At 46.5% G+C, this 13,457-nt stretch overlaps 1 protein-coding gene across 1 annotated transcript in view; it reads right to left on the bottom strand.

Moving 5' to 3' along the window:
- PDIA5 (protein disulfide isomerase family A member 5) overlaps positions 1-13,109 on the bottom strand; it is a 92,091-nt gene extending 78,982 nt beyond the window's left edge. Inside the window, exons 1-3 of the mRNA XM_042827018.1 lie at positions 13,076-13,109; positions 12,521-12,786; positions 2,834-2,960 (exon numbers count right to left, since the gene is read on the bottom strand). Of these exons, the coding sequence (XP_042682952.1) occupies positions 2,834-2,960; positions 12,521-12,786; positions 13,076-13,109 (427 nt within the window). The remainder of the gene's footprint in view (positions 1-2,833; positions 2,961-12,520; positions 12,787-13,075) is intronic.
- Between the last annotated feature and the right edge of the window lie 348 nt (positions 13,110-13,457).

Genomic DNA, 13,457 nt, shown 5'->3' with positions numbered 1-13,457 from the left:
TTTCCCCATGGCTCGGCACAAACTGGTTCATGCCACTGCTTGCTAATTAGATCATTTAATTAAGAAATTCCATCAGCTGTAAGGGCAAGTCATTCAGCATCTCTTCTGTCTCAGTCCCACTCCTGTAATACTTACCTAATAGCAGGCTGTTATTCTCATATTAACCATGGGAGACAGCCAAAACAGAGGTCAGGGGGAGCTCAAAACTATGAGCAGAAGGCACCTAGAAAAGCTTCTTTCAAGAACTGGCTGCACACTCAAGTGAGATTTTTATAATGGCCATGTCACGTGCGAAGTCTTTGCAAAACATTTCCATTCCAAAGCACTCTTATAAATGGTATTAAAAATAAACAAAGAAGAAAAATGGAATGAGCAGTCAAAAAAGAAAAGAGAGCCCCAATACCAACTCCCCAAACAGTCTCTAATGGAGACTTCCCTGCCTCAATAAACAAAATACAGAAATCCTTGAACTACTTTACCTTTTGCTGTATCCAGATCACTGGAATATAAGATACATGGAGTGTAAGAGCAGGTGTACTGGGTTAGATCAAACATCTACATGAACCAATAACTTGTCTCCAAGAGTGAGGAAAGTGAATGCTTATGACCAGAGGTAGACCCAGCAGGCAGTGATAGCTCTGTTTCCTTCAAGTAATTTCTAGTTTTTAGAAAATTTTATCCCAAGGTTCCTGAGGCAGAAGCAGCTTCCTTGTATTCAACAGCCTCTGTGGGCCTCGATGCCACCAGAGCCTCCAGGCCATTCCTGTTGGCTCAAGAAAATCCTACCCCAAGGTGTTGGTAACGCACAGCTGCGGCAGTGCACAACAGCCACCTCTCCACTATACAGGGACATGGATTCAAGGGGGAATTCTTCCTGCACTCATAGCACAACAGCTCAACAAGCTCCCTTTAAAGAGGGCAAATGAACATAAGCATTTGGGACTGGACAGACTCCTCCCATAAGTCTCACTAGTTGGGCAGCCGTGACAGGACATCCAGCTGATAGGATGAACTAGATGTCCCCCTCCAAGTGGGGATATCTCCTGAAACCAACACATTTTCTGCATGAGGTAGGAATGCTCATCTAGTCATGCTCCACTGAGAAGCAAAGCCTTGTTTCAGCATGACCAGTTGTTGGCCAATGGCTCATCACAGCTAGAGGGGATGTATCTGGGATTAAAGTTCCTATCTCTGTATTCTCATCTTCACTTCCCCTCCCCTTTTTCCTTAACTGGGTGACAGTTATGCAAGAGCATTCTAATTGTGCAAGGATCACTGTGCGAGGGAGAAACATTAATCCCACTGCCAGCTCTGCATGCAGTGCTTCAGACTGCTAAAACCAACCAATTAAATAATAAAAACAGAAAAAAGAAATCTCCACAACACGCTTTTTGAACAATGCCTATAGGGCAACATTTATTTGATGAATGTCAGAGCCAAAGTGCTCTGGTTGTGCTACTAAAAAAAAAAAAAATTAAAGCAACCACCACTTAAAGTATTAAGCATAAAAAGAAAATTTTCCCTTTAAAAAGCTGAATAATACAGATGTCTTTTTTTTTCCCTTCATTTAAAGCATTCCTTTCAAAAAATCACTGTTCGAAACTCTTTTCTGACTTTCACTTTGAAGCTGTTACTGAAAAACCATTTGTTCACATTTTAGCCCTCAGAATTTCCCATTAGAACAAAACGCAAATACTTCAACAAAACTTGTCACGTCTGTCATTTTAACTGTCACAGAATAAGCCCATCTATAGAAAACAAAGTTAACTATCCCAGCATCCACACATTTTTGTCTGCAAAATTCTGATAGTGAGGGTGGGGTTGGGTCCTCACATACAGCTCTGGTTTGTCATGCTTTAAACCCAGAGCGATCCTCCTGATGTCACTGTGTCTAAACTAAGACCTTTGCAACCGGCAAGAAAGGAAGGATGCAACCCCCAAGCAAAACTTATCCTTGTACCACTTGTCCAAGAGGAAAGTAAAGGAGGCAACAAAATAACAACACACCCAAACAGTAGGAAGAAAATCAACTCAGTGAAGGGGTTTTTCTTCCTGCCCTCCAATGTGTTGCATGGGCACAAGAGCATCCTGAAGTCGTGCACAGAGCTTCAAGATTGCTTCTTAATTTTCTACTGCGCCACCACAAACAAATAGCAAACAAAAAAATCATCAAAACAAATGAGGTGACAAAGGTAAAGAAGGAACAGAACACAGCAAAAGAAAGAGCAAACAGACAGATATAAGCAAGAGTGAACAACCAGAATGAGAAAGAAGACAGCAAGGAGATTCAAGGGGACAGGCGGCATGATGTGAAGTGAGCCATTTTCTCCCTCTTACATAAGCAGCTCATTTTTTATTTCTATATTTTGTTCATTAGAGTTGAAAGACAACCGTGGGACATCCAAAGCTGTCAAAAGCAAAGGCGGGCTGATTTCAGAACTGTAACTATTCATTAAGCCTTTCAGTGCCACCAGCAAATCGAAACTTGCCAACTACTGCGATAAGCACACCAGCAAGCTCTGACTGATAGCTTTTGTGAGCAGCCATTTTTTGGCTACAAAGCCAGAAGGTACATTTTCACCAGTGACAGAGCAATTAAAAGATCAAATTAAGAAACCCCTCTATCTTGAGACATCAGAAGTCTCTGCAACAGAACAAAGGACACCACTCCTAAAGAAGCCCTTGTGCTGCACCTTGCAGTCACTTAAGGTAACACAGAGCAAACAGCGAGGACAAAGAGCTCAGTCATTTGAGTAGAACACATGAATATCCACAAACACATCCATGCTATTGGGCCCAAAGACCTGGGTCAGTCAGGAGGAAAGGAACTCACCAGATTTGGAATACAGCACTAGTACGTTGTTTCGTGTCCTGAGAAGCTTCTTAAAATCCTTGTGGTCACTTATTTTTTCTATGAGAGGAGACAATTTCAGTGAGTACCCAAACACCAGCAGAAATGCCTACAGAAAAAAAAAAGCCAGAAACATTAGAAATAGTTTCCACACTGAGAAATAAAACACAAACTGCTCTTGAAATTGCCTTGATCTGTTTCACAATCTGGAGATGTACTGCCATAAATAAACTATTGCGTTGATGTGACCAGCAAAACAAATGAACGAAAGAAGCCATAACCATGATTTACTGAAACTGGACCATTACTGCTCCCAGTAAGCAACCTTAGGTTGAAAGATGAGGTAAATTTAACATCCAGAAATATGTTTACAGTTAAAAAGTCATCGCCTTTAGAAGTTTGTTCCTTTAGTTAGAAAAAATTCCTACGTAAATTTAATATACAGTAACGAGAGATGCAGCAAAACACCGCTCTGAAAGCCCTCTTGCCATGCGGTTAAATAACTAACCCAAGCTGACACGGAGCAGATGAAGGAAACAAAGGCAGAATTTCTAAGCAACTGTGTCTGCATTTAGAGGCACAGCCCCCTCCCAACCACCCTCCTCCAGGGGATGAGGGCTCAGCTCCCCACCAGCCACACCACATCCCGGTGCCTTTGCCACAAGATCGGGCTTGGCTTCCACCACGTCTCACAGGCATGTCTCTTAGTCTCTCTGCATCCAGGCAAAGAAATCACTTCTTTTGTGGCATCTTCTAGCCTACTTAAAATCACAGCTGCTCCACAGCAGAATTTGTCTTTTACTCTGCCATAAAGTAAAACTAGCAAAACATGGCCATAACCTTCCTAGAGCCTCCAGTGCTCGTTTGTGCTGCGATAATCTTCAATAATAATAATAATAATAATCTTATCCATAAGGCTACGCCGCCTCCCTTCTGCACAGTAATGAATTCATACTAATGGAATGATTATGGGAAGCTTAGCCGGAGAAGTTATCTAGTTTACATTCACCTTACAGTAAAACCTTAACACTTAATTGCTGGGCTAAAAGCTTTCATTCATTTGCCAAAAACACACACAAGATGTTCCGCATCTCCTCAATTACAGGACTAATTTTGATCAGGTCTCATTCCAGCTGGGTTGTAAAATTTAGGTCCAGGGTGGATGGGAAGAAGCAGGGCCCTGTTCCTCACACCCTGCCTGCTACAGATTGCAGCATTCAAAACAAGGCACTCAGCCAACCCAACTCAGAGGATGCAGCCCCAGGCATTGTTTCATTACAAAGCCAGTTATCTGCTAACACCATGTCAACGAGACACCTATGAAACACAGTTTGAAAGAACCAGAAGCTTTTTCCACATGTCGAGCAAGGAGGTACATGGAAACAGCTGAAATGGAAGGACTGCCATCCTCAAAGCAACCTCAGGACATGTTTAGGAAGAACTGCTAGAAGATACACCTGCAATATACAATGCAAAAGTACAACAGGCAGCACAAGCTTAGGGCAAACAGGTCAACCCACTGCATAACACTGCTCCATCAAATCCCAATGCTTTATGTCATCTGACACACTCATTCCTCCAAACCCAGCTGTCCAGAGCTCAACCTCTCTCCTTCAGGCTGATGAACGTGAATCACTTGTGTATTTTGTGAGGTAAATACACAGTGCTGCCAATCAATGCTGACAAACACAGTTGTGCTAGGCGAGGTGACACAGGCATTCAAATTCCTGCTTAAAACTCATTGCAGTCAGGAGCTGTACAAGAAGGATTAATCTAACATGGCTTTATGAGCACATCTCTTTAATCCTAAATATTTTTTAAACACTTTCCCCACAACTTTATGCAATCACTCAAGTATCCTACTGTTTTATTTCTATCTTCAGTTACAGGAGGCTAAACTCAACCTGCACTGAAAGCAGGGGAAAAGCAAAACTGTAGCCTGTTCCCTTGGTTTAGAAACCTGCAGTTAAATCAGGAGAAGTAGGTCTGAACTTACTGCTGATAAGAAAGAATTGGAATTAAAAACAACACACACAAAAGCCACTTTCAATATGACACCACACAGTATTACGAACTTTGCTTAAAGCATCCATAGAGTTCCACTCATAGCTTGAATGCACATGTATCTCACGTCTCTTCCAGATGGAAAGGCTGTTTAGGCCATTTCAGAAGGTTTTTTTGCTGTTGTTATAATGGCAGAGCTATAAACCTTTTGAAAAATTGGATTCTGGAAACAGTGACAGCTCTAACTACTGCCTCGCCTGCGTTGCCACTGAGAGAAAGCACGCCGTACTGGTGGAACTGCAGCACTTCAAGGGAAAAGCACGAAACGTTGCAAAGATGTGCTGTTATCTCACCCTATTTCTCTCAGGGCAACACAGCAATGCTCACATTGCCGTGGTCTCACTGCAGCACCCCTCTCTGATGCTCCAGCTCGGAACAGAAAGGCACCACATACAAGCACGTCTATCAGCCCCACTCAACAAATCATCATTTCCCTTTAATTAAGATTAACGTTCCAGCCTTTTTTTTTTTTTTTTTTTTGTCATAAAACCCAATCTGATCTGAGCCAGTAGCACCAGCAGGGCAGCAGTGCCCCGGCTGCCACCTCAGGCAGCAGCACAGCACCAGGAGGTTATCGGCTGCACCGAGGAGTTCACGCCTTTCCAACCAGCGTTTGCATTGCGCTGTGTTTGCAAAATGATAAGAATTCAGTAGTTCTGTGCTCTCTGGCTTTCTCATGCAGAAATGAATGAGGGCAAACTGCTTCTTCTTTAAATCCAGGGCACGAGAGGAGACGAGCTCCTATTAAAAAAAGATGTCATGGAAGATGTCTGTTCCTCCTGGGCGGGAGGTTGCTTCCAGATGCATCACACCAATAGAGAAACGAGCTAAACCCTACTGTCGCTTGAGCATCCTAAAGCTTTAAAATCTGTGCACAACCACTGCGGAACAGCTAAGGAAGACTCCAAACGCTTTACCTAAAAGGTGAATGAGAAGCTGCTTCCCTCAGCAGCCTTCAAAGCAGAAGGAATACAAGGACCATACCAACACCTGCACCATCCCTATTTCAGAGGGCTCTGCTGATGATGAACTGCAGTAAAACTGGTGGATGGTCTGCTCTATTTCATGCTGTGTTTGTACACTGCCCAGAAGTACGGGTCCTCCCAAGGGTGCTCTGCAAGCTGTACCTGATACAGCCACCACCTCCACAGCCTAAGGACCTTCAGAAAAAGCATACACAACACAGACTGCAAAATGCAAACCTGGAGCACTTCTCATCTAGGTAGTTCCCCCAGCTCATGAGCTGAATGGGAATTTATTTTCACAGTGCTGCTCTGTGTAGGTTGCATGTCACTCACAGGATCGCAGCATCTGATATGAGATGCATCACGGATTCTCAGGTAAAACACAGGTGAACCAAATCCCTCAAGACAGCCAATTCAAACCTGCTGGGAGATGCTGCTGTTTGAATACAAGGTACAAAACACGTGTTCTGCCTCTGCTCTTCAAATCAAAGCCCGTATTTAAATACATAATCTTGCAAGCTAGGTGGAAGGAGTCAGAAAGGTTTAATTTTCCCTTTTCTTCCCCCGCTCCCCAGCAATTCCTCACAAAGCTGCTGAGCACACACGTGTTACCAACAGCCAGGCACTCCACAGCCCTTCTGTTAGAGCTGCACCTGAGACAAACCTGAGTCTTCAGAAACCCAGAGGCAAAGATAACCCTCCGGCAGATAACTATTTGCTAATTACACAGCCAGGACAGACACTAGTGAAAACACGGCCATCACTCAGGCCATGCTTTTTGCAAATCACCAAGGACCTGAGAAAGCAGAGTTTACTCCCCGAGTTGTTACTCTTCTCTGAATCTCATTTCAGAATGAAAAATGGGAATATTTTTTAAGCTGACACAAGAAGACATTTTCATATTTTACATTTATTATTCAAATGAAAAGGAATAAACGTTCCATTCTCACAGAACCTCAAACCTTAATCCTCACCTCAATTCACAATTTGCTGCCCACAAAAACTGCACAACAGCACAGACTCCTGCTATGGACAAGCAGCATGGCTGCAGGAGAAGTTTGTATCAAGGACAATGGAAACACAGTTTTAAAAACAAGAAAATACAAACCCAAGTTCAATAAGGAAGAACCATCAGAGGAGCAGAATTGCAAAACTGACAGAAAAAACTATTTCCTATTCTCTCATTTCCAGTTCAAGAGCATGAAATATGCATTTCCCTGGACACAAATTATGCTTAAAAAATACAAAGGGATACATGGCTGAAACACTGCTTAAGTGCCTGCATCCATATGTCAACATGCAATTTTTATGCGTGCACTAACACTTGCATGTATAATTAGGGAGACAATTTGCACACCATTCATCAGGAGTAGCATGGGTGATGCGAACGGTGCTGATTGCAGCTCAACTGCTGCTCGGCAGGAACACAGCCACAATTCCAAATGCCTGTCCTCCAGCAACATACTGACTTTGAGTTCTGTCTTAGCTTAATCACCCACTGATGTCATTTTCATTTTGGGACAACAGTGTTCAACCCACTGCAAATATGGTCAAAGAGTGACCCTGTGCATATGAAACAGATTGTGTCTGACAAGGCATTTTATGGGAATTTAGCTGAAGACCAAACCTGCCTCGGAATTTCAAGCAGCAGTGCAGATCACAGAATTTAATTTCATAATTGATTTCTTTCAGAGGGGAGTAGTTCACATTCTAAAAAGATGTCTTGCCTGATATATTAAAGTGAGGAAGGGAAAAAAAAAAAGTAACAAATCCCAATAACAAGACCAGACTTCACTTTTCCTTTCCTGTTCAGTCTCCAAAACAAACCCACAGCAAAGCACACACTTTGCTCCAGAATGTGAGTTTGAAGGAACATCCCTACGCTGTGGGATGCTGCTCTGTGAGCCTGCAGACAAGCCAGGGGCACAGGCAGATCCCAGGGTGCAGCAGTGCACCAGCCACCTCCAGGTGAGAGAAGGAGGGGCACAGACACAGTGCTCCCTTCCCCCCAGTTTGTTCCAGTTTAAAAATACAAGATGTTCAAATCCAAAGCTCTCTTGTTTACAAGAATCACCATTTGACTGCAGATGTTTTATCTTCCTTTTTCATCATACCAGCCACTCTTGACCTTGTGCAATAATTGCTTGCTTTTCACTCAAGTCCTCCCTCTGCTGCTATTTACATTCAGGGCTGTGCAGCTTTGATCACTGAGCCATTTGTAATAAACGCCTTCCACGATAGATAGTGAGATGTAGGACAGTCCCCTGCTTTCATTCATGATTACTATCCAAAATAGCTGCAGAAATGTTTTAATCAAATCAGATGAGTGGAAATAGGGTTATCTCTGTTACCCAAAGGTACCTGGAAGCCCTGTTAAGCACTGGCACACCACAGAGAGGTGGTGGATGCCCCATCCCTGGAGACACTTAAGGTAGGTCTGGATGGGGCTCTGAGCACCTGATGGAGCTGTAGGGGTCCTTGCTCATCGCTGGGGGGTAGGACCAGATGGCCTTTAAAGGTTTCTTCCAATTCCAACAAGTGTGGATTGGAGCACCCTGGTCTAAGGGAGGTGTCCCTGCCCATAGCAGAGGGTTGAAACTAGATGATCTTAAGGGTCTCTTCTAACCAAATCATTCTATGATTCTATGATTTATTATTCAAAGCAAGGGGAAGAGAATGGGAAGTGAGATACATGGAAGATGCATTCTAATTCTGTATATAATCCAGACCAATTAATTCTCACCTCAAATCATGCAAGGAATAAAATACTAAAAACAAAAGAACTGCCAGCACTTCACTGTGATGGGTCATATATGAAAGAGGCAAGTGTCCCATCCTCTTCTGTTCACCAAGGAAGGCAAATCAAAATCCTGGCAGAATAGCCTCATATTCTTTAAACTTAGTCTGAAAAATGCAACAAATAAAGCATTCAACTTGATGCAGCACTAGCTATGTTCACTTTCCAAATATAGAAGACAGCGAAAATACCATGGCGACGTCAAGATTTGCCTAGTCTCTACTGTTCATATTGTTCTTAAACACTGGGTTTTAAGGAACAGAAGCTACAGGCATAATAGCCTGTACTAAAGGTGGTTCCAAAGCTCTGCGTAGCCAATTAATTGTATGGTTTATCACCGGTTTTCAAATGCTTAGTGAGGGAAAAAAAGGCAACTATTTGCTAATTAACAACTGACTGTAATAGGGTCAATTACTAATGCTGACGAAGAACTTCCGGAGGACGGGCAGCTCGCTCTCTCCAAGCCAAGCATCACTGCAAAACAAGCTGCTGGTGAAGGACCATGTCAGATGCTGCTTCTCAACACACACGTTGGAATAGCTTCAGAAACTCAGGGCACGAGAAGAGCATGGCCCACACAACCCCCCACTAAAAACTGGGTTTGAAGAAGTTTAAGGAACTATCACCCAGCACAAGAAGCATGTAGGAGAGGCTATAAAAAGAAGACAAAACCACTATTAATGGGACTTACGAAGAAGAGAGGGGAAAAAAAAAAAAAAAAAAATTGACATCTGAAAATCCTTAGCACTTCATACAGCAAACGTTATCTTCAAAGCACTGCACAAATATTAACTAATTAATCCTCACATTTTTCTGCCAGGTGAGAAGCAAATAAGCTTAACTTCTACAGCAGGAGCAGAATTCATGGGGAAAAGCAGAGCTCTGTGAGAGGCAAAGCAGAGGCAGTGCTGCACGAGTCAATGATCCCAGAGCAGCCCACAGTGTCCTCAGCGCTGGAGGTAAAAAGGGAGAGACAGGTTGAATGCAATCACCCCACAAACTACAAAGAAAGGTCTCATTACCCCCCTATTTTACTGAAATCATAGAATCAGTAAGGTTGGGAAAGACCACTAGGGTCACCGAGTCCAAGTGCCAGCTCACCCCCACCATGCCCACTGACCATGTCCCTCAGTGCCACATCTACACGCTTCTTGGAACACCCCCAGGGACAGTGACTCCACCACTTCAAGGAACAACAATGCTGAAAAGCAAATATAAATGGTCAATAACAGAGCAATGTCCACAGCTGATTGCCCATGGTGTTGTGAGCTCAGTTCTGGGCAGAACCATTGCTCCTGGTGATCACACCACACTTGTAGCAATGTCCCAGCTCTTCTAAAGGGAATTTCAGCTCAAATGCCAGTAGATTCAACATATCATTCCATAAGGCCTACACACCTGCCAGAGGGCCACACCGCAGAGCTGCCTGCAACAGGGAGCCCACTCAGCCTCCACCAGCCAGGATCCAGGAACCCGTGTCACTACCCAGCACTGCACAGCAGTGACATTGTCAGGGACTTGCTGACTCCAGCAGCTGGAAGCCTGAAACGTTCAAAGCCTTTCTCTGAAGCACAGCATTCTAGCAGCACCAGGTCAAGCAGCCTCGCGCTTCCTGAAAGTGTAAGCTGGCCAACCTCTCGATTCAATTTCCCCGTCACTAAACCAACAGGTGGAGGATTAACCAATCTTTGCCATGCTGGGCCCAGATAACACTTGTGTTTGCATGGCAAACGTGTCCCGGGTGTGTTGTCCTGCTGGGCTCTGTTTGGGAAGGGACAGCACCTGACCCCCCAAAGGCAATTTCACCCTATTGGTAAGCTCCCTCCCTGTGCCTCCAACATTAAGTCTGGTCCTTCAAGCACAGGGTCTGGCCAACCGCTCACTCAACCCAATGGGAAAGTACCCAAACCACAGCTTCCCTACAACTCCAGCTCATTCAAGAAATAAAACAGAGATCAGCACACCACCTCTCTTGAGTGTGCACCATGAATCTGCAACGATGCAGGAGACCACTAAGCATCTTCCCTAAGGAGATCCCAAAGCATTTTGTCCACCCAGCTCACAGCTTTCCTTGCACAAACACAGGAAGTCCCACAGAAAGAAGGATTTCAATGCACGGAAGCTGCCTCCAGTTTGGGGTTCTGCCCCTATTTTTCAGGAGCACTAAGCATGCACCTGGGATTGCAGCTCGAGCTGCACATCTGGCACTCTGCATTTCCAGAAGGAAAAAAAAAAATAACATAAATCACATTCAGGTACATAAAGAACTGTGTCAACCCAAACTGTAAACATCATGCAAGGCATGGCCAGGAGGAGACAATGCTCTCGTTACCCTCTGCCCCCAGCCAGCCACGTTGCTTTAACTCTGCACATTGAGAATGTCTCTGTCGAGCAGCCCCACTGGCTCTGCAAACATGGGCTCAAGCAAAACCCAAAGGCAGGTTTTGCAATGTCACAGCTGTAGGCTGCGTTTAATCCCGGCATACAGCGAGTTACGTATTTCAAGATGAAAAAACACACCTTCAAGTGCAAGAGAATGCAAATTGGAAGAAATAATTTAAAGTACCTGTACACGGCAAAGGGGAAGGAATTAGCTGAATCAACAGCTCGATGGAGACATCTGCTCAACACGCAGCACCACAGTGCAAATAAAATGCCGGGACAAATTAAGAAGGGGAAGAGAGAATAGTGTGGATAAATGACAATGGCATCAAATAATGCCACTGACAATGGCAGCTCACTCAGCTCAGCTCAAAGGCAACAGGTCTGAAACAGCAAAGGCGCAAAGAAGGGCAACTAGAAGAGCTGGAAACAACACATCCACCTGCAGAAAGGCTTCTTTTGTCAGGAGGAAAAGTAGCTTCTAACGTACAAAGAGATCTCACAGAAAAATACCTGCATTAACACAGAACAAACGTTACAGTGGGAGAAGTCCCGCAGCCTCAGCCAGCAGAATACAAATAACCCTCCACGCTCACCGCTTTAGAAGGAAGGGAAATCCAGCCCCGGACCACAGCACACGCTTAATCCCCGAGCACACTGCCCCGGGTCTCGCAAAGAGCCGCGTGTACGGAAGAGGCGCCGAGGCGGGGAAGCCTCACGGCCACGTCCGGCACTCGGGGGAGCTCAGCCCCCCGCTCCGCTCCATCCCAGGACCCGAGCCACGGAGGAGTAAAGCCAGCCTCCCCACGGAGCTCGGCGGTGCGCACGCTGCCGGGGCCGTACGGTGCCACATCGGCCACGGCCACGCGTCCGCACTCGGTCTGTTCGAACCAGGTCAGCGCTTCCAGATCGCGCGGATCTCAGATCCGGCGTGCTTAAGAAAATTAAAGTAATTGGGCATTAATTATTAACTCCATTTGTCTAGGAAGAACTATAGTTCACGTCAGCCAAGTTAAAGGCGCCTTTCAAAGCGTTCAGCCGATGCCGGCAGCAACTCACCGACCCGCAGCCAGAGGAGCAGCGCCGGACCCGACCCGCAGCCGGGGATCTCCGCGCCCGGACTGCCTCGTCCCGCACCACCGCCCCAACGCAGGAGCGGGGCTGCTGTACAGCTCGGACGGGGCGGGACGACAGCGGCTCCTCTCTTTTCTCTCTTTTTATGTTTTTTTTAAGAGAAAAGCAAGGCAGCAGGGCTGGGGAACACCTGGGAGAAAAGCCGCCCCAGCCGTGCCCCCCCCCGCTCCGCCAAGCCCCGGCCAGGCGGCGGCACCGCCGCGCCCAGCCCCGGGCCCCGTCCCGCTCCCAACTTCGCCCAACTCCGCCGGCCGCACCCCGGGGCCGGGACACGAAGCCGTCCTGCGGTCACCCCATCGCTCCCCCGGTCCAGCCGCCGCCACTCACCGTCAGCCCGAGCAACAGCAGCGGGAACCGTCCGCAGCACCGCGCAGCTCCCACACGCTGCCCCGGCACAGCCATCGCCGAGCACGGCGCTGCGGGCTGCGGCTGCCGCTGCCACGTCTGGCGGCGCACGCGCGCTTCGTCGTTCCCGCCCGGCCGCGCGGGGCATGCCGGGAATTGTAGTCCGCCCCGCCGCCCCCGGGAGGGCTGCGGGAGTGCGCCCGGACAGCGGCCGCCATGCCGCGGGGGGTTGTGCCGTGAGGCTCCACCTCACTCCTAGCATGTGCTGGGCTTACAGTCGTAGAATCGTCCAGGTTGGAAAAGACCTCTAAGATCTAAGATCGTGTAATCCGTCAACCTGTCCCCACTGTGCACACTAAACACGTTCCTTACTGCCTCATCCACATGGCTTTTTAACTCCACTCCCCTGTATTCCAGCACAACACTGCTCTTTCAGAGAAAAAATGTTCCCTAATACCCAACCTGACCCTATAACTCCAGGCCATTCCCTCACATCCCACCGCTGTTATCTGGGAGCAGAGGCCAACTCTAACTCACCACAACCTCCTTTCAGGGAGTTGTAAAGAGCCATAAGGTCAGCTCTGAGCTGCCTCCAGTCTGAACAAAGCCAGTTCCCCCTGCCTCTCCCCATAGGACCGCGCTCCAGACCCTACACAGCTCTGCACCCTTCTCTGGACACACTCCAGGACCTCAATATATTTCTTGTAGTGAGGTGCCCAGAACTGAACACAGCACTCGAGCTGTGCCCTGACCAATGCACTATTGCTGATACAAGCCAGGATGCCATTGGCCCTCTTGGCCACCTGGGCACACAGCTGGCTCATGTTCAGCTGGCTGTTAATTAACACCCACAGACACTTTTCCACCAGGCAGCTTTCCAGCCACTCTGTCCCAGCCTGTAGCATTACATGGGGTTATT

The sequence above is a fragment of the Centrocercus urophasianus genome, unplaced genomic scaffold (genome assembly GCF_019232065.1).
Source record: "Centrocercus urophasianus isolate 14NV4802_14NV808 unplaced genomic scaffold, USGS_Curo_1.0 seq_28, whole genome shotgun sequence".
NCBI classification, from domain to species: Eukaryota; Metazoa; Chordata; class Aves; order Galliformes; family Phasianidae; genus Centrocercus; species Centrocercus urophasianus.
The sequence above is the reverse complement of the archived record's forward strand: the minus strand, read 5'-3'. Positions and strand labels throughout refer to the sequence as shown.